Raw genomic sequence first — 25,809 nt, forward strand, 5'->3', positions numbered from 1 at the left:
TCTACGCAGACGATACACAATTATACATTTCGTTTAAACCTAATCCTGATGCCATTTAATTCTGGCGAGCTATACAGAATATCGAATATTGCCTCACTCACCCACATTCGTAACTGGATGCTCTCATTGTTCTTGATTATTCTTGGATCCACCCATCAGCTTAAAAACCTTCTGGTCACACCATGAGTAATTTCAAAAGATAAATTTAGGTGGCGTGATATACAGCTCACACCCGCCTGTCAACATTATGGGAGAGTTAATGTACGTAGTAAATTCACCCCACAGGAAACTGATGGTGAGGAACTAACATTTGTTTTAACTTCTAACACCAACATATTTGAACCTATCATAACTTTCAGACCTTTAGAATACTGATGAGGAAAGGTATTTCACTTGAGATTTACTCCTTTATAAAAGGAGCATCTCTTGTTGCAATTTAAAATCCTTCGTGTCTTGAAGTAATCCACAACGACATTCTACGGTAAGCCTATTGTTCATCTGAATTATCAAGAATCCCGCATTGTCTGATCACTTAGAACGAACACAAAAGACACATTGTTTTCTGCTTTCATTGCATCGAGTAAAATTTTCTACCCCATCTGTCCAGGCTAAATATAAATTCGATAATGTATCAGTGTCGTCCGTTAGCTCAGTGGGTTGAGCAGATGACTTAAGGAGCTGATATCTCGAGTTAGTTCGAAACCAGCAAAGATAGACGAATGTGACAAAATTCTATTTTGACTTTTCCCTCCTTTTTCAGCTGATGTGTTGGTTAGCGCGACGGTGTAAGCGAAAGACCTTGCACTGCTAACAGAGTAAACCGTGGCTAGGGTTCGAGACAGGCTGGAGGCGTAATTCCTCCGGCTGTAGGTATGGTGCTTTTGTGGCCTAGGACCCCACGCCATGTCTCCCTTGTTGTCGCAAGCGAACCCGGGAGGATGCGAGGAGGGTCGGTCGGTCAGAGGTCGACCAGAAGCGTTCTTGGTGGCGTGCGTGAATCCTTGCCTTTGGCCAGAGGGCGAGACACTCTCTGCGAGCCGGCTGTGTGCAGACCATGTCCACTGAAAACGTGGCCCAATGAGGCGCTATCCTCCTGAAAATGTACCTACGGAAGCTTATATGAGTCATTTTCATATTTAATATATTTTATAAAAGTATTATTTAACTAGCGCCATCTTTTATACTTCCCGCACAAAGATAATATACTCTTTTTGTTGCCAAAATCCTGATTGGTAATATTATTTCCTTTCCCAAACAGTGAAGAGTGCATATTGGTAGCATGACGTAATTTTTCTAAGTTATAATTCGCAAAACTGATCAATAGTACTATGTTGTGTATTGTTCGTGGTTGGAAAGTCTCTCTTTAGGTTAATATCATGTTACAGTCACATGCGTGTACAGTGGCTTGCGTCGTATCGATAAAAAAAAATCATTTGGTGTTGTTTCCACTGTAGGCTACTGTATATAAACACTGTATATTGTAACAAATATATATATATATATGAATGTTTATCAATGGGAATGGCAGTTAACTGGAGAAAGGAATAGACTATTGCAAAATTTAATCAGGTCAAAAAGGCAACATGGCCATTACAAAATACGGTGGGTTTCAACTAATATAATTATCTTCAGGTGAGTCGTTTGCTTCCAGCACCTTTCAGGTATTACAAGCATTTACGTACACAGGAGCTTGGAGAATGGTGAGGGCGGGTGTTGGGAGACACATACAAATAATCGCTCCTGCATCCACTCTTCCCTATTTATACACCTGGAAGGGAGGGAATGCCAGGGCTGTGACAGCCCCCCCCCACCACACCCCCACCCCCGTGAAGTCAAATTTCCCCTTCATCTGGCCGGCACTAGCTCTCTATTTTGGTTTACGCTTCCAATCAGAAAACTTATTTACTTGTCTACTTTATTTCTACTTTATTTCCTATACTAGTCAGCTTTTATAATTACATGGCTACCCTGCAGGACTTTTCATGCTCAGTTGGAGATTATCGGACGGGGAGGTTGGGAATGGGTTGGTGTGTGTGTGGGGGGAGGGGGGTGGTGGGGATGGGATTCGTCCCCTCCATATATGATTTATGAAACAAACGTGCCCCAAATCAAATGTTTTCCTTCTCTTGTTTGTCACGAAAAAGTTTCCTTTGATATTTCCCCCAAACAAAAGAATCATCCCTTTGTTGAGAAATTAAGAAACTGTAACTAGAAATGGCAGTTTTGTTGCAAGATTTATATAAAAAGTAGTATAAGCATTTTATAATAGCCTATAAGAAAGAGTAACGTTTGTGAAAGCTATGCCTACAGCTATCGCAGTATATACGTGGATATACTGTGCGACTCTGCCACTACATATCGTAGCAAAAATTAAACACAAAAATGCCGGACATATCTCTTATTCATTAATGTTAGCTATCTATTTGACAAATCTATTCGGGAAGAAATTTTAGTCGTTGCTCATCTATACTTGCAGGTGTATATGAATTATCATAACGAAGAAAAAGAAATCGAATCAATGCATAAGGAATTCCTAGGCAAAAACGTTTACAGAACAATTAAAATGGAACATATAATAAGCCCAGTGAACCCCCATCTACCTATACCATGTTACGTTGTTAAGAGTTTTTTTTTTTTCATTTACTACATTTCGGAAAATGATAATTTGTGATGTTAATGGATACAATTTAGGGCATCGAGGGATTGAAGCTAGCGAAACGTCTTTACGATTAAAACATACTTTGAATAGATATCAATTTAGCATGAAAACTCTGGTCATACCCACGCTTGGCGAGAGTTGTAGGTCATATTAGGGCTACATTGTGGTATGATATGTGCTGTTACCTCATTTAACCAGTGTATTCCATTGACACATCCCACACCCATTCACAATATTTCTCTGTGATTTGCTGTGGACCCTCAACTTTTCTCTGAAAATGTACAAAACAGCAGACAATTAATTACAGTGAGTAGGCTCAAAAAAGCAAACCTTGATGCACATATGTAGGAGCAGGAAATAACATACTGTAGCTTATGGATTATAAGACTCAAAACATTCTATGTGCAAGGTATTAACACGCAGCAGCCACTCCACTGAGCATATAGACCTCGTACAACATTATCTGCTACAGTTGGTTTTGAAGAGAATGGCAGTGATCATGTTATGTCAAGTGAAAATACCCTGGACAGGGTCTGGTGCCGTATTTTGTGTTTCAGCAAAAGTGGAAGTTATGTATATACTAAACATATGCAGTATGTCTCTGAAGAATTATTGGATGGGAGCAAATGCAGTTACACATAAATGCAAAGCTAGATGGAATTTGAATGCAAAGGGTAAGATTTAGAAGAACTCTGAATATATCACCTAAGTTTGACTCCATCAAGGTTTACAGTAATTACAGAGCACAGTTTATTGTGCTTTAGAAACACAGTCACTGTCTTGCACATGTATCTCCAACTGATATGTTTATAGTCACTGCCACAGCACTGCATGGATGAGGAACTCAATAAGCAGGTTTAACATCAGTCTACCAATCATGCAGTGAGGGTTAGGGTTAAATTGTGGAGGTATATGTCTGATTCAGTCCCATTGTATACCATTTTGAACTGCCTCTGCACCTATGGGTCCTAGAAATTCAAGTTTCACATTGTAGACTTCCACATCTGAAATTTTACATTTGGTGTTCTGTGGCATGTGCCAGTGCCATTAGACTAGCCTAGCCTTATGCTATAAATATTAATATAAATATTGATATAAATATAAAAAGTTAACAGTCTAAATGATGTTTCAGGTGCAGGTACCAAATTTGGGGCAACCATGCTGTGCAGTGTGGTTTTCAACATATATGTTGATGTGAAAGAACATGTAGTCCAAACCAAGAAACTTTGATTGTTTTATGTTTAATTTTAGAGAACGTTCAAAATGAAAGTAGTCCAATCTTTTATAAATCAATTAGGTATATTTGGTACCATACAATACTGTACCATGCATACTGTACATGCAGGCGCGTAGCCAAGGGGGGGGGGCGAAGGGGGCATCCGCCCCCCCCCCCTTGAGCATATTTTTCTTAATTTTTTTTTATGATATCGCTAGTAATTTCAAAAGAGAAAATGCTAAGATGCAACTTACAAGGCCTGTGAAGTGCCATTTCCAGCCATCTGGGAGGCATTTTCAGCTAAAATTTTCTTTTGTACGCTTCCCGCCAATCATGGTTGCGCTACGCTTAGATAGTTTGCAATGCCGTATCTACGGCTCTGATATTGCCTACATTTCGCCCCTCCCTTGGCAAATTCCTGGCTACGTGCCTGTGTACATGTCAGTGGCGTAGGAAGGTACTTTTGAGTGGGGGGGGGGCTGAAGACTGATGGCCGGCCTGGGGGAGGGGTTTAAGGGGAGGGGGTGTCCCCTCCCCCTTTGGAATTTTTTGCATTTCCAGGTAGCCTCAGATGCAATTTGGTGCAATATAGCACACTTCAACACCCACTCCATTTTGTAAACCTAATTTTGTATTTTCACCAGGCCTTAGATGTAATTTGGTGCTCCAAATGAGATTTTTTTTTCTCATTTGGAAATGAAAAAGGGGTTTGCTGACTTGCGAAGCGGGGGGGCGGAATGATACTTCCGCCCCTCCACATTTTTCACTGGGGGGGCTGGCGCCCCCCCCCCCCAGCCCCCCGGTTCCTACGCCCTTGGTACATGTTTCCATCATGATAGACCAATTAACATTTACACCAAGTACAAACTTCGGTCCCCGGTATTGCAACAGCCAATGTCATCCTAACATTAAAAGACTAGTCCAGGTCAGAATTTCTTTTTTGATATGTAAAAAAGGAAACTAATCCAAGCATTCTGGTGAAATTTGCATTCAATTCCTATGTACCGTTTTTTTGAGATATTGACTGTTGAAGGTTGCCACCTACATTCACAGCATAACCACACAGCATCTAATGGTTCAATTTAATCTGTTGACAAGTGAAATATATCTATGCTGGTATATTTTCTATAGACACTCGTTTCACTTGATTTCCGACATTCACGGATATATGCACACATCATTTAAGGGCCTCAATTAAATCAGTTGACAAGATCACTATTTCTATGCTGGCATTATGTCTAGACACTCGTTTCTACTTGATCTCCGACATTCACTGCTATATGCACACATCATCATTTAAGGGGTTCAATTAAATCAGTTGAAAAGTGCAGTATTTTTATGCTGGCATTTGAACGCCTATAGCCAGGCGCGTAAATGGTTGCCAAAGTCATTCCTTAACTGGAGAAAGGGCGATTCTAGTCTCCCTGAGAATAACAGGCCCATACGTGTGGTATCTTGTCTTTAACAAACTACTGGAGAGTGTTATTGAAAAGAGACTTAGGCAATTTCTTACAAATAATAATATCTATTTTATGATTTCCAGTTTGGTTTTTAGGGAATGTCATTCAACAACTCATGCTTTACTAGAAACTGATACTATTCCTTCTCAGCTTGATGTGCGTAAATAATGTGTTAGGTTTATATCTTGACATTAAGAAAGCCTCTGACACCGTCGATCACTCTATTCATTTTAAGAAGTTATATGTGGTTCGTTTAACAGCACACGATCCCATGGCTAGCTTTTTAAACACAACAGAAGGCAATGCATTTATGTTAATAATACTTACTCTAATTACTTAAACGTAAATACCGGTGTCCCCCCCCCTAGGGGATCCGTCCTGGGACCCCTGCTCTTTCTAATTTATATCAACAATATTCATACAGCGGTGCCCAACTTTCTCTGCTCAACTCTTTGCAGATAACACTAATGTTTTCCTGTTTGGTAACGATTTTAAACAGTTTAATCGCTAAGGCCACTCAGACTCTATAAGATTTGAATTTGATTTAAAGTTTGATTTGATTTGATTTCTACCAATTCAAAAACAAAAATAAACAAACAATGTGAAAGTAACATAATAAAGAAATCGAAATAAACCAATACAGTATATCTGAATGGTAGAGGGAACCAAAAAATAAGCATAGCTTTTCTGGATTGGCTCAATAAATATTAATGCTATGTTTAATCATGTATATTAAGCAATTTTACTTAACAAAGAAGACAGCTTAAGAATTGGTTAGACTGCAAATAAGGCTTCCCCTTCACTTAGGGAAAACTAATTACACCATTTTTCATGCGAAAGATACAAGTCACTCCTGTCGTGACAATGCTAACTGTTAATGATGTTACAATCTGCAAAGCGTCTAGTACGAAGTATTCAGGATTAATGATCGATGATAAGCTTTCGTGGGTGAACCACATTAACTATCTCTGTAAATCCCTGATTAAATATATTGGTGTTTTTTTTTACAACCTAAGCGGAATTCCTCTCTGATGCCATTGCAACTCAAATCTATTATTCTATTATTTAGCTCTAAGCTAAGATATTACCATCGAAATTAACGGCACTGCCAAATCGTCATATTTTAGATCGCTTCAAGCCGTCCTATACAATATACATTAATTAAGCTTATTATGAACACGCCTAGACGTTATCCGACTTACCTCTTATAAAGAGAAAAAATTGTGCTTATGATAAAATGAATTTCATTACTATTGTATGTTTTGTTTTGTTTATAATCATTGCAATAACAAATTACCAAATGTTATTTCTGCTGTTGTGAGCCATTCTAATGCTTTTAGTTACTCCATGCATCATAACTCATTAATATGAATTTATTTAACGTAGCATATCATCATAATCAGCACGGCAAATTGCTTCTGAACAACTATTGTTACAATCTATAGCAGTCTCTGTCTCAATCTGTTAAATCTGTGAAGTCTCTAAAAGACGTTTCCATGTAAAATCAAGGATGATCTTCTCAACAAGTACATGTAAGCATGTTGACTTTTAACTTTGTTCTTTAAATACCACACTCTACTCTTTTTTTCTCTTCAAAGGCTTTGCTATCCTTCTTGCTTCTTCTTCTTCTTCTCCATCTTCTTCTTCTTAAACATCAGTCCCTCTCACCAAAATAAATAAATAAAAAAAAAATGCTAATTGACAATTTGATTTAGCTAGTAAGTACATAGTAGATAGCATACATTAATAGTGGTTCCACGACAGACGTCTGACAAGCGATTTATGCTGGTATACGTGCAAATCCATTTCGTTTCTTTCTTTATCTTCTTTTCTTGATAGTGAACGCTACATTTGTTAAATAATGCACTGGTTGTATGTTTTTTAAGAAATGGGTGTATAGTACAGTTGCGTCGGGATGAATATGCATAAATGATTAGCGTAATAGCATTATGCATTATAAGCAACACCAAACCGTGGTTGCATGACGTTGTAAAAAACAACCAGAATAGAAGTACGAGGATCCTGTTTCATCAAACCTTGCAACAAGTTCTCTGCAGACGCAAAGAACTGAGATTTTCAAGCTGCTTAGAATATTCATGACTCGTTTTGTATGTTACTAATATATTCGAACAGTAATTTTCATAATCAACTTTCACACATTCAGAACTTACTACGACTCCAGTTTTAAATGATATCATGGAAGGTATGGAATTTAATGCATTCGATTGCGGTCAACCGTTTCTCTGCCCGGAGCAAGTGATAGCACATGTAAAGGAACACTATCAGCTTTCGGTAGTGGAAATCAAACCTTTTGATTCCTACGACGGGCAGAATTTTTACATCGAAACTGTGAATGTTGAAGAAAAGAGATTACCTTATGTATTCAAAGTATTCAACTCTGCTTTAAACAACCAAACGCCTGCTTTGTCAGCTACCAACAATGTCATGGAAATATTGAAGCAAAAAGGTTTCCCATGTCCCGAGGTTATACCTACAGTCAAGGGTGACCTATATCAGCTACAAGAATTTACGAAACTTACACCATCGGTCAGTCCAGGTAAGCTATGAGGACCACATTTTGTATATTTTCTTGTCAACGCTAATTAGTTTGTTCCAGTCCGTGGTTCAACCCATTTCTCTTGAAATGAATATATCTGTACTTGCAACAACAGCATCATATAGCCTAACCCTTTTTATCGCAAAGGATATGAATACGAAATTATATCCTACTGAAAGTCAAAGTACTTGTTTTAAGTCAATGGAACAAGATTCGTCTACCACACATATTTGAGCATCTAATATCTGTGGTTTAAAGAGAGGCTAGATTTGTCAGTGAATTGGGCATCGTATCTGCAGTGCTGACCAACAGGAAAGTTATAGCTGGGTCAGGAATCAACTATTCTATGTCGGGTATAAAAAAAACACTATATAGTTTGTAACAAAAAGGTAGATATGACAACCCTTTTGAACGTGTCAAAAGTTCCTAATCGTAAAATTAAAATTACAACTTTAAATCCATAGGCTAATCCATATGTAACAAACTCGAGTGTGAGACATTGGGGACGCATTTACAACTGGCAACCCTCAATGTACATTGCTTGATCAGTTTGAAATAGGTGAATAAGAGACAACCGTTAGTCAGTATAAACTGAAGTGTGTTATATAACACCGTAGCACATGTTAGATCTGTCAGCAGATGCTACTGTTGAAAAATTACGAATTCATTACTCAAAGGCTGTTTCAAGTAATGACTGGTTAGGAGTCTAAACAACCGCCCCTATGTTTGACTAGTAAGTTTACCTTGTAAAGATGGTTCTAATTGCAGAGTTGACGCTTTTGCAGTCCAGTGTTATCTACTTTCTGTTAAAATGTGGACGAGATTATTGGCGAAACCTTTAAAGTAGTCTGGTCAGTCCGGTCAATCATTATGCATATGATTGGGTGCTTAGTATATTTTCTATTTGAAAGTCCTTAGTCGCAAGTGCATGGTCATGTGAAGGAAATTTTTAACACAGACCAGTTTTAATTGATTAACGGGTACTCACGTTTAGCAATTTTAACTGATAAATCCATGAGAATCGGGTGCTGACAAAGAATATCGCTTTACAGGCCTTCGATGATAACGTCTCGCTAAGAAATACTATACACTATACATTTACTTCTCTAACATGAATTTTTAGTCATTTCGATTTTTCTTATTTGATTTGATTCAGGAGTATTGTCTGGCATTCCTACAGCAAATATTTGTAATCTTAAATCAGTCTCAGAAATTGGGAGAGTAAAAGATACCTTTGCAGTCCAACTTTTGACTTACATACCAGGGGTGACCATACACGATCTTGACGTTCTCCCTGATCGTATCTTTGAAGAGATGGGAGAACTCCTCGGAAGGATGCATCTAATATTGAAAGTAATTATATATATAGGCCTATATATGTATATATATATAGGGAAATTAAATAAATTCGTAATTAATATGGGTTTCTGCGTTGAAATAACAGCAGTGATATGATCATCTATATAGTGGCCACATATTGTCTGTATTCGTATACATATTTGATAGTGGAAAGGTTCAATGTCGACCGTACGCCCAACTAATGCAATAAAGAAGTAAAGCATAGTTTAAAGGCAGACAACATTATCATAAGTATACTATAAAATAGAGTATATTACTGTTCGGCTTTGGTGCCGACTGTCCTACATAAAAACCCAAGTTGAGGTCAGAAATAACGAAGAAACAATGCCTTTTATTATAGGCCTACTGTACCCAGGGAATTGTTAGGGTATAACAACTTCCTTGTACAGCTCACCTTTCAGACTTTGGACGTTGTAGTGCATGCATTAGCATGCTGGTTTCATTTTGCACTAAATGCGGACATTACCCCCCGAATATTTCCATTTGCAGGGTATCAAAATGGACTACGGCTGCTTAAAGGAGAAAGGGGACAATAGTCCATGGTCACTGGTGCGACTGAGTTACGTGACGAACTGGCTCAATTTTGTGAACGATTCACGAAGAGTACATATCGTACAAAGTGTCATAGATAGCTTTGACAGGCATGTACTTACCAACCGAAACAGGTTAACAGAGTGTAAGTATATATTACACTGTATACCTTTTATTAAAAAACGACACAAAAATAAAGACATTGCTAAAACAAATTGATTAATTAATGATCACATCTCAATATTCTCTGTAGTCGATGTTTGTGGCCTACGTTTAATACGCAATGTCGTGACATGTATACCTGATAAAAGGTGTTTTTAAAGTTAAGATAAACTGATAATTGATTATTTTAGACAACTTTAGAATTCATGTCAATATTTTCTTTGGGGGCAGCTATAATTCACGGCGACTACAACGATGGAAATGTACTAGCTTCCGTACCGCTACCAAACAGCAAGGATGAGATCCGTGTGTCTGGTATCATTGATTTTGAACACATTTGTTACAGCTACAGAGTATTTGATGTCGGTATCGCCATTATGTACATTCTTCAATGTAAAGTACCAGACACGGATAAAGCCGCCATGTTGTTTCTTAGAGGTTACACTAAACACTGTCAGCTCACTCAAATCGAGACAGATTGTCTGTATTATTGTGTAGCAGCCAGGTTTGCACAATCGTTGGTGTACGGTCTGTACCATTATGCAAAGCATCAAGATGATTACGTCGTATTTAGCCAGGTGAGAGGATGGGACGCTCTGGAGCAAATGTGGAGTCGTGGCAAGGATGCCAGCTACAAATGTTGGAATGTTCAGTAAAGAGGAACGAATCGTGTTGACGTAACATGTCCATCTCAGCAAGTTTAACTACCTTTGCATGACTCGTTTATTTATGTAGTATTCTGCACTTATCATAAGTATACTCGAACAGTGAAGTATAAAAATAGAGACTTATCGTGGACAAATAATTTAACAATTCATTCCATATTGTGAAAATAAAAGTTATTAAAAACATCATTACAAATGTTAACATATGCATAATTTCGTTTATTTCAGATACGATCTATAACTACAGAAAACAAGTATACCACTGATCATACGATCAATGGTTACAAGTGACGTATACGAAAGTAATGATAAATACTCTATCTACTATATATATATATATGTATATATATATATATATATATATATAAATATATATATGTATACATGATATATATAAATATATATATATATATACATATACATACATATATATATATATATATATATATATATATACAGTATTTTTCAAAGTAACAAGTATGTTTGGCATTTACATTGTTGTGGGAGGCATCTGTACGAGAAACCTCTTCCACTTTCATTTTGTTTAACAAAACACTGTATTTTTAGTTGCCTGTTTGTTAGAAATTTAACTAACCAGTGGTTACCATTGATAACCGCTGTTATAAGCGTTGGCCAACAATGGTAGCCGATGGTTACCGCGATGGTTGATATCTGAATAACTGTACTGATAATAACAAGTGCCAGATAATGTAGCAATTAAGATATAGAAAAGAAAACTATCATGTCCGTTTTGCTTGTAGAAACCCTTCTAAATATTTTGCTCATAGTTTGAGGTTTATATTCGTTTGAATTTAACAATTGAAAGTATTGCAAGAAATATACTTTTTGGAGTATAAAAAATAACTTGTTGTTCTTGAAACCTTTTGTAACGGACCTTTGTAACTTCGAAGGGTTTCATTCTAAAAACTCAAAGATATGAGTGAATGTTCTTCTTCTTTTTACATATATATTCTTTATATATAATTTCATTCATTCATTCGTTCGTTCCTTCGTTCGTTCGTTCCTTCGTTCGTTCGTTCATTCATTCGTTCGTTCGTTCGTTCGTTCGTTCGTTCGTTCGTTCGTTCGTTCGTTCGTTCGTTCGTTCGTTCGTTCGTTCGTTCGTTCGTTCGTTCGTTCGTTCGTTCGTTCGTTCGTTCGTTCGTTCGTTCGTTCGTTCGTTCGTTCGTTCGTTCGTTCGTTCGTTCGTTCGTTCGTTCGTTCGTTCCTTCCTTCGTTCGTTCGTTCGTTCGTTCGTTCGTTCCTTCGTTCGTTCGTTCCTTCGTTCGTTCGTTCGTTCGTTCGTTCGTTCGTTCGTTCGTTCGTTCGTTCGTTCGTTCGTTCGTTCGTTCGTTCGTTCGTTCGTTCGTTCGTTCGTTCGTTCGTTCGTTCGTTCGTTCGTTCGTTCGTTCGTTCCTTCCTTCCTTCGTTCCTTCGTTCGTTCCTTCGTTCCTTCGTTCGTTCCTTCGTTCCTTCGTTCGTTCCTTCGTTCCTTCGTTCGTTCCTTCGTTCCTTCCTTCCTTCGTTCCTTCGTTCCTTCGTTCGTTCCTTCGTTCCTTCGTTCGTTCGTTAATTCATTCATCCAAAGGTATTTATTTCAGTCACTTCTGAAATAAACAATATGATAATACACAGACCTATGGGCGGCCATTTGGGCAAAAAAACAACAACGATGAAACAAGAGACAAACAGACAACAACAAAGATGAAAGGGAACAATAATAAGAATGTAGTGCATTATAGATAGACTGAAAGTATAGAGATGAAACATTCTAAACAAGAAAAGAACAAATAAACAAAGAAAATTAACATGATGATACAGCTAATAATAAGAAAAAAAATGCACCAAAAGGAAACTGACTAAACAACCAAATTAAACTACACCAAGCTATCGATAGTAAGCAACATGACAGCGAGAACTAAATGAAAGTTCGCCCCCACGATTGGAAGTTTTCCCCATAAATCAAATGAACGTTGGGACAGAATCAGAGAATCAGAACGAACATTGGGACAGAATCGAAACGACCAAAAAAATATTGAAAATATACGTTATTGTAATAATTGCTTATTTTTTTAAGAAGAAACCTATGTTCTGTATTTACATCATCACTCTACCGAAAAGTTAGATTCTAGAAAAGGCTACGATGGAGTCTAAAAGCCTTCCAAGTGAGAGAAACAGTACTGCAAGGTCTTATTAATTATAATAATTATCATTATAATAATAATAATAATTTTTTCATAAGGAACCTATCTGATTACAATAACTGTATTGTATAAACTTACATCAAAATGTTGGTCCTGTTTTGGGGGCAAGTCGTTACACCCCCCCCCCCCCCCAATCAAATTGGGCTGCTACGCCTATGGTTACATATCATCAGCGTATTGTGTACTATTAACCGCGCACAGTTTTCCCATGGTAACTTGTTTGTTTACTTCGAAAGAAAGAAACCACAGGTTGTAGAAACACTCTTAGTTGAATGATGTAATATTGATACTACTCATACATGGTGTATGGATGTATCACATTGAGTACAAGACCCCTATCGTTTTTGGTGGAGGTGTGTATTGCCACTTACAGTAGACTGAACTGTGTTGATCATGCCGTAGTGTAATTGTACATCAACATAGTGCTTCGGGCCATTTATATTGGAACTGCTATTTCTGATGTACAAGCAGAGTTCTAGTGCAATGAAGCCATCAAATCCTCAATGCGTTTCGCATTCTGGTGTACAAGTTCAGTTTTGTGAATAATATTTCAATGAGCGATTTCAAAGTCGTTGCTTGCATTCCGTTCATGCATGATACTGCATAAAAAAGATAATAGTATATACAAAGACCTATGATATGAATTCGGGAACGTTGCACAGAATAACAAATCTGTCGACTTTCCCCATTTTTGCAAGAAAGGTGACTAATATATATACTCTTTATCAGAGAATTGTTTGTTGTTCAGGGTAGTTCTTTGTTCTGTCCAGCCCAGGTCCGAAAAGGAATTCGCTGATCAAGGTATTTCTCAGCTATTTCGTTTGTCTCAGAATTTCTTTTTGTCTAGGCGTAACGTTGTTTGTCAGAAAACTAATTCATTTTCCGTTACGAATGAGTGGCTCTTTAAAGACGTTGACTAATTTTAAATACATATATGATTTAACCAGTTGTAGGGCTATGCGACGACATCAATTCATAACCTTCTTTCGAAGTGCAGTGAGGCCATTTTAATTTTACCCCGAACTCAGTTTTCACAGATTCAGTTTTTCGTTCAGAGAAAGCAGGTACGTAATAGGAATAGCATGGAGAGAGTTTTATTGATAAATCAACAACTTTTAGCAGGAAATTAGTGATTGAACTATTGTGACAGTTTGTTTGATAAATAAATGTTTTGTGATAGATTAATAATTGTATAAAACATGAAATTCTTGAACATACCGTCTACACAGTTTAGTGTTGACATACAGTTCACGCATTATACCACGGGCGTCGATTTGCTTCTCAAATGGATGGGGGTGGGGCGGGGGGGGGGGTCATCGATCATTCTGTACTATTTTTTTCAGTTGCTGCGCGCAATTGTGGAATATGTTACCACTTGATAACAAAGACGGCTTAGCGTGTAGGAAGCTTTGAACTCACGTTTTGTGACAAGCTTTTGCGCCTTGAGCGCCCTTTTCTGGTTGGATATGTGCGCATTATAAATCTTTGTTGTTGTTGTTATTACGATTGATATTATTGTTAATTCTGCGAGGTTTCATAGAAATTTGTAATATCGATATTGTATGCATGTATGCATTTATGTATGTATGTATTTTAGATCCTCCTGCAAGCAGGAACTCGCGAAGAAGCCTCATTGGCTTATCAAATCCACAAGCTGACCGAAGTCAGTCTCATAGATTCATATTTAACGTCCATGATTATGAATTGTCAACAACTCTGTAACTGGACGACATACATTAATCTTGGAGTGACTCGAACTCGGGACCTTATGATTGAAAGGAACCGGCGTTAATCACTGAGCTAACACTCCACTCTTTTCGTTTACATTGCAATTTCAATAACAAAAAAGTGGACAAGTTTACGAGGCAAATTTCGAAACAAAAAATTACTTTGCATTTGCTTTACTTGTATGTGCGGGTTCTATAGTGACCTCCATTAAACACACTACAAAATGCGACAAAATGCATTTGTCTACGCCTACTGCAAAAGGTGGGACTGAGTACTTGCCTCCCGTCAACCAAATGCCCAGACGGGGGGGGGGGGGTGAGGGAGATGGCGAGGAGGCGTATCGCCACTCGTGTAAGATTATAGCCTGCCATTTTTTTGACAGCACTTCATTTTTCACATGACGTCAGTTTGAAACATTGATTTAATGAAACCTATAGTGATGGAATTTTTTATTATGTTTTCTTTTTAGTAATTATAACTATCGAGAATCAACAAAATGGATATAAAAATCGTACTGGCGAGTGTCTTTCTCACCGCATCCCTGGTGGAAGCGAGCTGTCCGATATGTGGTCAGTCTATACACAGAGGTTACATATATATATATATATATATATATATATATATATATATATATATATATATATATATATATATATATATATATATATATATATATATATATATATATATATATATATGGATATGCCGTTTGCTAACAGTTTTGTTTTATTATGAAAGAAATATGTACACAACTATATAGTATAACATGAACTATGTTTTCTCATCTTTCATCCATTTATCATACTCAAAGGTAAAGTAATAATGAATGGAAACAACATTATTTGTTACTTTGTGTTTAGGTGGAGGAAACGCAACATTAGAGCAGGAGGTCAGTGACGTCAGAGATCTAGCTATTCAGTGGTTGGCAGATCAACAAGAACTGGGTGGGAGTTGGCCTAGCCTCAACACTCAGAACGCTATATTGGGACTACAACTTGCTGATCCGGGTTGGTTAGCTGGTCATGGGTTGAAGGAAAGACTGTTTACAAAAGAAAGATTAGAATATGAACTATTACGTGAACTATTACCTGCATTGTAAGTATTTATCATGGTGAATGCATACGCCCTCTAATTATTATCTTGTGAATGGATACGCCCTCGAAATATTATTATGTGATTGAATGGGCTTCTACTTATATTACTCAATATTATTATTATTATTATTAGTATTATTATTATTATTATTATTATTATTATTATTATTATTATTATTATTATTATTATTATTATTATTATTATTATTATTATTATTATTATTATTATTATTATTATTATTATTATTATTATTATTATAATTATTATTATTATTATTATTATTATTATTATGATTATTATTATTATGATTATTATGATTATTATTATGATTATGATTATGATTATGATTATGATTATGATTATTATTATTATCATTATTATTATTATTATTATTATTATTATTATTATTATTATTATTATTATTATTATTATTATTATTATTATTATTATTATTATTACATATATATACTATATCGCATTGTATTACAATACACTGTACTGTATTGCATTGCCCCTTTTTGTTTTGCATTTGTGAATTATTTCGTTGTGTTGACCTCTGGTTTGTTGTTGTTGTTGTTGTTGTACTAATTGACATTGTTCTTAGGGTGTTGTTAAGTTGCGGTGGTGTTATGCCGTGGTTCTTTCATAAAGAGCTAATATTAGTAATTTTTCTTCAAACGCTTGTCTGAAAAATTTATTACTCGTGAGTTTGCACTTGGGTGTTGCCATGACAACATCCTGCTAATAAAACACCTGCATGGTTTTTAAGGTAACGCCATGCGCGGCGCAAATATCATCGAATACAGTATGGCGAGAAGGGTTGAAAACATAATGTCCCATGTTTAAGTCAACCACGTGGTCTGCGTCTCCCTAGTAGTAGTAGGTAGTAAGTTGAGTCTCGTCTATCCGACATGCTCAGTGATTAACCTCCGCCACGTATCACGATCTTGCGCAAGGTTTATTGCTTCTTCGAAATTGTTAATATTAATGTCTACCTATACCTTGTTAAATTATGATCATGTTGCAAGTTCAACTGCTATTGCATACAAATGCTTTACTTTTTCGTTTCTAACAGATGCAATGACGGCGATGACGATAGCAGTAGTTCAGACAGCGACGAGGACTGGTATGTATTACATACCTACCTTAATTCTGCATTTATTTAAATGAGACAGAAATCCAATCATCATTGTTGGTCTTTGTGATATAGTTTGTACTGTCATGCCAGCCGATTCACACAGCGATTACAGTAACTATACTGTAAATCTTAAAGTTTTGTACCTGCCACAGTAAATACTGGATTGTGTAGTGACAAATCTGATAAATCGTTATAGCATGTGCTACTAGGTTTACAGTGAGAAACTGAAAATATGTGTAATCCCAACAAATCCCAACAACAGGATTTGTTGGAATGACACAGATCCTCAGTCCTTACTGTAATCCTAATAGCACATGCTATACCGATTTATAGCACGATCCAGTTCTTACTGCGGTACGAAACTTTAAGATTGACATTACTAACTGTGTTCTCTGTGTGTATCGGGTGATCATGCACACTATTCCCCCCAATAGCCATACGAAACATATCATTCCATTTGTAAGATTTCACGGATTTAACTGGTCCTTCACACACACACACACACACACACACCCACACACGCACATGTTTGTATTACATTCAGACCGAGGACCCCATCGTATTTTCCATTGTTCAAATCCATGTACCCTAACCTTAACAATATCCCATACAATAGAATTCTTCCGAGGACGTGGTGATTCTTTAGAAATCACAACCGAGGACCTGAAATTGTTTTGTTCAAGTCCTCGGTCAGATAGCAAAACAAACGCACGCACACAGACACAGCTGAAGACTTGATCGAACCACGTGTGCTTCAATGTTTTATGTTTGTCGTGATTCATTTCACTGTTTGTTTTCTGTCGTAAAAGATGGGGTTTTGCAAAATGCTCAATGTAACATTTTGAAGCTCATATAACATGACATAATGATGGTACTTGTTTCAGTGTCGATGCTCGTAACATTCTAGTTTGAAAGTAAGAAAAAATAAAGTAACAGGTTTCATTTTCTAGTGGCACAGTGACTCACAGATTCATCACATGACAAACGACCCAAACATGAATTGTTAGACTAGAGTAAACCTCCCTTACCGACATAAGAATTTTCTGACGGTGTTCTTCATTAAGATCTTTGTCATTTATTTTAAGCCAAAGATGATAGTTGGTTCTATGTCCCTCTTAACGCAAGTCTTCAAATTATCATTCATTCGGTCAAGGGATGTAGATGAGGATGGGATAATGTGGTGATTGGGGTGGTTGGGGTCGAAGGTTTCGAAGGTTTCGTTCTACTGTGAAATATTATCATTTTTCAATGATAGTCTTGCCAGCAAGAAATCGATCAAGGTGGTGTTAATCGCTTTGAAGTCATTCCTTCTTCAGAGTCTGGGGACTGATGAATCGAATATTTAAATTGATATATATGTCATCAACAGTGATGAATGTTGTACAAGAAGTTTTGGTCGAGGAGCTGGTGTTTTGGGTCAGTACATGCTCGCCCTCCAATCAGTTTGCTGTCCCACTGATGACTTCTACGGTGTGGATCTGAAATGCTCGATGACGAAGCTTCTGAGAGATTTCCCGGAGCCAAATTTCAACAACTTCTTCCAGTTTAGCCTGGCTATCCTATCACTGTGCAGTTGCAATGCCACTATATTCGAGAAGGGCCTTGTGAAACTAGCAGATGGGTCCGATAAGAATGACCCGTGCAGTGGTATGTACATAAGCTTATCATTACAATATTAGTGAACATGCATAGCAGGGTGCACATGGGAAACATCAAGTACACCAACTCACAAACCCCTCCCCCTTTGAACCTCACACACACACACACGCACACCCACACACACACACGCACAAGAAGTCATTAGCACCACCTAGTGCTTAGTTATAATTTTATACATATTTATAGTATAAAATTATGCCAAGAATACACCATAAAAGTCTGGTTCAATGACGTCACTTTCAGACACTCACTTTCATAAAATCCCGGATTTGAACTGTAGAACGGTATTGTCATCGAACTAACAGAGTAGCTTTAAGTGAACAAGGAATTAACACATTTACTTTACAAAATGTTCGTGGATGGACAATGACTGTTGATTAGGCTATGCTATTTCTCTATAAGACGGTTAGTTACTAGGAGAATCGCGGAACAGGTATACCTGCACTGTCGTATAACGTTAAACCAAGTAGCTGCTACTTAGCCTAGTCACAAATCGGCACGGATGTTGGGTTCCAAAGATTTCACATTTATGTAGATGAAATAAATCTAAACATTTGGCGCAGAGAGTTGCCAATTAGAATATGGCTATACCGTCGCATTATCTCCCCAACCCGACATCCGCCCTTATCCTTCTAGAACGCGAACATTAAAGTGAGAGTATTAACCTAAAATAGGCCTACCATGATTATAAGTGAAAACCAGAATCGATTTTGATTTCGTTAAGTTCGATCCCAATGCGTGAGTATGAAACCCTCGTTTTTAATTTTTGTTTTAATCCACTTCCAACTTTAGATGGCATTGACACGTTATCCCTTGAAGTGATGGCCATGGTCTGTGCCACGGACCAGGCTATCTATTATGACGTAGACAACTGGTACGACATCCTTGATGACAGAGTGCAGTGCATCCTGTCCGCTCAGAACGCCGATAAATCATTTGGAAATGCAATCACTACGGCTCTTGCTATTCAGGTGAGCGAAGGTTGTCACTAAACATACTCGGAAAAGTCAGTGACTGAATCGGCCAATGTGTTCTGTAACGTTTAAGTTGCTTTATATATACCGTGAGGAACTAACCTTTCCCGAAGGGACTAATATATGGAATGCAAAACAATAATTAACAATATACTGATGATGATTTTAAAAAAAACAGTATACATTGATGATGTAACAACTTACGATGATGATGATGATGATGATGATGATGATGATGATGATGATGATGATGATGATGATGATGATGATGATGATGATGATGATGATGATGATGATGATGATGATGATGATGATGATGATGATGATGATGATGATGATGATGATGATGATGATGATGATGATGATGATGATGATGATGATGATGATGATGATGATGATGATGATGATGATGATGATGATGGTGATGATGATGATGATGATGATGATGATGATGATGATGATGATGATGATGATGTGATGACGTCATGAAAGGTCTCTTTCGATGATGATTAAATTTTGGATATGAAGGCTTTTGTGTGATAGATTTTATGTTAATTAGATGCGGAATTCGTTAACTGTTGTTTTGCATATATCAGCAATTGGAAGATAGAAAAGTTAGTACATATAAAATTTTCTAACGGTCAGGCACAGCTTTTTCAACTAGAAATCTTCAGCTGTCTACGTGAAAAACCGGTTCAAATGGTCGATACAAGTTATCTCCTATTTATTTCACACGATTTATACATATATGATCCAAGCGTAAACTCAAATAGCATGTTTGTCAGACAGAAACAAAAGACCTTCTCTATACATGCAGGCTCTAACGGCAGCTGGCGTCGATCCAACGTACTGGTGCTGTGAAACTGCGGTCACGTGGCTGTTAGCCCAACAGACTGATGGTGATTTTGGTGGTGTCGGTGCAACTGCCCAAATAATTCCTTTCCTTGGGTGTAACAACTTTGGCAGCCTAAAAACCATTCAAATTGATTGTCCAAATTGTAAGTAACGGTTTCAAAAAACAAAAACAATCTAGCACACAGTTTCATACATATGAACTTGACGAGGAATACGATCGAGGTTAGGACTAGTGTTATATAGAATACGCACATATATTTTCAACTAATTTACTAAATAACGGGATTCTGCATATTAGAGTTATAAATAGTTATGTAAGTGGTTATATAAATATATATATATATATATATATGTATATGTATATGTATATATATATATATATATATATATATATGTATATATATATATATATATATATATATATATATATATATATATAGGAGATATAAGACACTGAAAAGTTGTCGATCAATAAATAAAGTTAAAAAGAATATTTGGATCGGGGAGAAGGGAGGTTTTACCTTGGTTAAGGATAGTTTGTTTAAAATCGATTAAATTTTTACCTTTACTTGTTTACAGTTGGAACACCGCCACGCATCATGCCGGGCGATACAACAGTAACTTTCACCCTGAAGGTCAGTTTCGGGGGGAGCCCAGCCAACCAAACCTACCCAGTAACTATAATTGACGGCGAGAGTCTGTTCTTCGGGATGATACGACTTCAAGATTCCGACTCGAGTTTCACGTAAGTATAGGCCCTATCATATATAATCCTTGTTATAGTATATATATATATAGTTAAGACGTTTATATGCGATTCTCTTCCGTTTTTACGTAAATCAATGTGTTATGTGTTACTTCATCCCGCTATAACTTAAATGTGACACAAAATGAAGCCTTTCATTGTGTTAGTTTTTATGATAGAGATACCGGTCATAAAACACTTCCCCGGACAGTTCAGACGAATCTTATGCCATTTACGAGATATCGCCGGAGTTATGTTTCTTCAAATCAACGACTTAAACAAGTCTAAATATGACGTCATCTTATGTTGTTCGTATGTCTTTGTTCTTCTTTCCCTCAGAACTATTAACAATCAATACCTTGAAAATATGAAAATAGAAAGCAGAGAAAAAAGTAAACGATTTTTTTAGATCCTAGTGGCATTATGAAATCACATATTTACCAAATAAGAGCCTCTTAGTCAAGGCTTTTAAACCATAATATCTCCCACATGCAGCCAGGGTTTTTCGTAGCTCTTTGTGGGACATGTTAAACACAGAGATATCCATGTGCGCAGATCAGTCTTGGATAATGGTGGGGACGCGTGTCTGTTCTCTGATACTATCTAAGCGGAGCGCGACCATGGGTTCGCGCGTAGCGTAGAAGAATGTTTTGTCAAATTTACCTCTCAGATCGCCGGAAATAACACTTCCCAGACCCAATGATGCTCCCAAACTTCCTATAAATTTTAGATCTCATGGCTTAGACATTTAGTTTGGGAAATACATGGGCGTCAGCAGAACAAAAAATATCAGGGGACATATAATCCAAGTAGACTTTTGTATACGATGGGTCTGGGGTCCTCTCCCAGAAAACAATTATAGACTGCCGCAAATGCGATTTCCGTCCAATATTTAACAACTGTGGATAAATATAATAAAATGAGAACTGCTGCATGTCATTTGCACAATGCTGGATCAAACTGCGCCAAAGTTCAATACAGGGGAATTTCAAATGCAGCGTTTGGTCAAGACAAATTGGTGGGGACACGGTATATCATGTCCCCACCACTGAAAAAGTTGGTGGGGACGCGTCCCGCTGTCCCCACCAGGATCTGCGCCCATGAAGATATCTATCATATTAACTTACTAGCAATGTGTCTGTGTGTATGATAAACGCTGTGATCGGTCAATATTAAACATTGATACCACCTTGTTTTACCGTATAGTGAAATATGCGTAGAAGGCCTATACCTTCTTCAACGTCATAATACGCTGCGGATAAACATGTATCATCATGCATGGTAACTCGTTCACAGTCCCAATGTAAAGATTGGATAGGGCTAATACGTGCATCGCTCCGATGAAATAAAGTTTGCTTTTTAATGCCTGCACACATAGATCTGTATCGACGTAAAAGAAAGGGAGGCAATGATATAGTCCTATGGAAGCATTACTTGAATACTTAATTGGTTGGTGTGTGCATGTCACAGAAATATAACACGTAGCAGCGACTTCGCAACCGGCTGACAACAATACGCTTTGCAGTTATTTGAAGGTTACTCGCGCCATCTTGAGTACACCAAAACAACAATGTCTCGCGCAAATTGTGCCTACGTAATAGTGACGAGGTTTCGACGAAATCCTAATCCTATAGTCGAAATATCTTTAATTTTGGCATATAGTATCACTTGAAGCTCCAGTTTCACCCGACTTTTATGTGGGCAAGATGGGGGGGGGGGGGGGGATTTACTAGTTGAAGTGAATTACGAATCATGGCTATTTAGCCACGGCTTACACAGTAAATTCTAAGTTTTTGAAGAATAAAAAGAAGAAGGCAATATAGAACAGATACCCATTGTATCATTTGTTTCTTCGCAGATTCCAGACCCAAGGTTCGGCCTTTGGGGAATTCCTTGTGTCAATTAACGGAGTAACGAGTAATTTTGCAGCGAGTTTGTTTTGGGGGATCTTCGTCATTGAAAATGGAATGACGTCATCAGCTAATGCTGGTAACTGTTTCTTTTCTTCTCCCATCTATTTCAATTTACAAACTCGGTTCACTTCATGGATCGGTTCATTCTTCCTGTTGAATTCTGCATATAGAAGACTGCACGTTTGGTTATAGAAGGCTATAGTAAGAATGAGAAATAAGAATGACCACACATAACTAAACTCCTCTTGAATATAGTTTAGGAATGTATCTATATATATCTTCCACTTCCAGCCTTCCAGCCTCCCGTTGGTGGCTGGATGTTTTTTCACTGTTCTTGATTTTCCAACTCATTACGATTTTCAATTATATATATATATATATATATATATATATATATATATATATATATATATATATATATATATATATATATAGTTTAGAAATAAACAGTTAGAACGTTACAAAGGGGTTTTGAAGAATGGTATTTGCAATGCTTGGAATTTGCGTTTTTCATTGGTTGATCATTTGATTGGTTTTGTATTTTTCTTCATCAGGTGTTGAAGGACTTTTCCCTCAAGACGGTGATTGTTTCCTTTTCGAGCTAACATTTTTCGGAAAATAGTTGGCCAAGTTAGCGGTGGATAAGCGATAAAAAAATATTATCAAAATATTCTTTCAATTAAATTTAATGCTTTGTATTTTGGGGGAGGTATGTTCGTGCCGGTTCATTACTCATTCTCTGTCCTAGAAAGACGAAAATGTTAGCAAACTGCTTATAATATGTACAAAGTAAGAAGGCCTGACGGTTGGATTCCTATAGCAGAATCTTCTTCAGAGGCTACCTGGTCCAAAACTTGGCTTGCTGAGCAAGGGTCGGTCAATTGGCCTACCCGCTTACCGGCTGGTATTTTGCTTAACTCACTTTGTATAAGAAAATAAGGATTTTACTGTTCTCTTACACTGTCATTATAATATTTTGCTTAACTCACTTTGCATAAGAAAGTAAGGATTTTACTGTTCACTTATACTTCCATTGGTATTTTGCTTAACTCACTTTGTATAAGAAAATAAGGATTTTACTGTTCTCTTACACTGTCATTATAATATTTTGCTTAACTCATTTTGGGATTTTACTGTTCACTTATACTTCCATTGGTATTTTGCTTAACTCACTTTGTATAAGAAAGTAAGGATTTTACTGTTCTCTTACACTGTCATTATAGTATTTTGCTTAACTCACTTTGCATAAGAAAGTAATTTCTTTACTGTTCTCTTATACTTCCATTGGTATTTTGCTTAACTCAATTTGCGAGAAAATAAAAAGAATTCCGATTCACAAAGATCTCGTAGTTATCTTATTTTCTTTTCTCTCAACCTTGTCATCCATAAATTATTGTTGAACATAAAAGAAAACAGCACTTTCGCAGAGGACAGACCTTCACTTTGTCTGTTTGTCTTAATTAGCGTAGTCTTAATTAACTTAGGCCTAATTGAGGCAATTAAGATAGTAGACGCTCGGACCGGTACACGTTTACATTTTAATCCGCAAATTCCAGTATTTTGAATATTTTTATCAACAACACGGCATATTTTAATTACTTCCCTTTCTTTAATTTGGTCACAAAAGGACACTTAAATAATTACATATTTCTTGTATTCTCAACGAGAGGTCACTTTTTGAAATAACAAAATGGCATGCACCCTTTCGTTACACAAATACAACAACCAGAAAACGAAAACGTTTAGTGGTTCCGATGCCGAAAACGTATTCATTGTGCGGTAAGCCATATAGCTATTCATGATCTTGTTCACACCAAAATGAAGGATATTATATTGTGACTAATGCGGCAACATATATAGGAAGGTACCAGGAATCAGTTATGCATGTTGACAAAATCCATTTAGTGACATCGTATAACAACAGATACATGCATGAATATTAATGAGGTCAAAGTTTATGATCTCATAGGCATATATCTATAAACTTGCATTGTATTTATCTAAGTATATCTTGTGTAAAGCTAATTAGACATATTATTTCAAACATGTCTGATTAAGAATTTTTATTTTTTTCTGATTAATATTCATGATATGCACACACAATAAAACAACATGGTTTGATTGTATGAATGTAGTGTGACAAATCTAATATGCCAAGGATGAAAATCATAGAACATTTGGTTCTTGTCTACAAGTGTTTAAAAGTCATTTCTTCCAATTTCAAGAATATTAATGACATCAAGGTGGAAATGTAATGAAAATGTGCTTATTATGTACCAACATCACCATACCAGCATGAACCAAATGTTACGTTCAGCCATGCCCATTCATTAATATTAATGGCATGGGAATCAAAAACAATCTACTAATCACATGACATCTACCTGTGTACGATATTGATTCAACTTGTGGTTGTTGAAATATAATGTTTACAAGCTGTTTTTTGACAACTTTCCATAAAGCCCCACCCATCATGAATATTAAGGAGGTAAAAATTGTTGTTGCAAAGAACATGTACATGTAGTTACATCACTCAAACCAAGTATAAACTAAATCGGAGATACAGTTGAGAATTTTATGGTGAGCTCTTGACCACTCATAAATATTCATGAGATGGAAACCAAACCAAAAAAACCATCGGGCACATCGTGACTGATGGTAGGTCATCTACCTACCAAGTATGACATTGATGCAAATTGTGTTTACTGAGATATCGTGTTCACAAGCTGCTTTTGAAGATTTCACATTAAGCCCCACCCACTCATGAATATTAATGACGTAAAACTAAACAGAAAGGGGTGAATTTCGGAGCGAGCTCCTGCAGCAGTAGTTACGGTATTTCGGCAAGGTGGAAGTCCTTACCTCTATACAGCACCATAGAACGAATGG

General features: G+C 36.8%; 3 protein-coding genes across 4 annotated transcripts in view; 2 read left to right on the top strand and 1 right to left on the bottom strand.

Moving 5' to 3' along the window:
* The window catches only part of LOC139963904 (uncharacterized), a 67,659-nt gene that overhangs the window by 38,185 nt on the left and 3,665 nt on the right, over positions 1-25,809 (bottom strand). The gene's annotated exons all lie outside the window — the stretch shown is intronic.
* On the top strand, positions 7,215-11,613 carry LOC139963874 (hydroxylysine kinase-like). The gene is made up of 4 exons (XM_071965078.1): positions 7,215-7,892; positions 9,049-9,245; positions 9,741-9,927; positions 10,176-11,613. Exons 1-4 carry the CDS (start codon positions 7,532-7,534, stop codon positions 10,598-10,600), a joined length of 1,170 nt encoding a protein of 389 aa, XP_071821179.1. The 5' UTR covers positions 7,215-7,531; the 3' UTR covers positions 10,601-11,613.
* LOC139963873 (transcobalamin-2-like) lies at positions 13,722-24,262 on the top strand. Its single transcript, XM_071965077.1, has 10 exons — positions 13,722-13,877; positions 15,011-15,110; positions 15,402-15,636; positions 16,712-16,762; positions 18,144-18,421; positions 19,226-19,404; positions 20,225-20,405; positions 20,842-21,007; positions 22,866-22,996; positions 23,475-24,262. The coding sequence occupies exons 2-10, from the start codon at positions 15,038-15,040 to the stop codon at positions 23,540-23,542; spliced, it is 1,362 nt and encodes a 453-aa protein (XP_071821178.1). The 5' UTR covers positions 13,722-13,877; positions 15,011-15,037; the 3' UTR covers positions 23,543-24,262.

The sequence above is a fragment of the Apostichopus japonicus genome, chromosome 22 (genome assembly GCF_037975245.1).
Source record: "Apostichopus japonicus isolate 1M-3 chromosome 22, ASM3797524v1, whole genome shotgun sequence".
NCBI classification, from domain to species: domain Eukaryota; kingdom Metazoa; phylum Echinodermata; class Holothuroidea; order Aspidochirotida; family Stichopodidae; genus Apostichopus; species Apostichopus japonicus.

Coding starts and splice junctions, on each gene's coding strand:
- LOC139963874 (XM_071965078.1), top strand. CDS start 7,532: ATGGAAGGTATGGAATTTAATGCATTCGATTGCGGTCAACCGTTTCTC. Junction 9,246..9,740: donor GGATGCATCTAATATTGAAA/GTAATTATATAT, acceptor TTCCATTTGCAG/GGTATCAAAATGGACTACGG. Junction 9,928..10,175: donor CCGAAACAGGTTAACAGAGT/GTAAGTATATAT, acceptor CTTTGGGGGCAG/CTATAATTCACGGCGACTAC.
- LOC139963873 (XM_071965077.1), top strand. CDS start 15,038: ATGGATATAAAAATCGTACTGGCGAGTGTCTTTCTCACCGCATCCCTG. Junction 16,763..18,143: donor TCAGACAGCGACGAGGACTG/GTATGTATTACA, acceptor TGTCATCAACAG/TGATGAATGTTGTACAAGAA. Junction 21,008..22,865: donor GATTCCGACTCGAGTTTCAC/GTAAGTATAGGC, acceptor GTTTCTTCGCAG/ATTCCAGACCCAAGGTTCGG.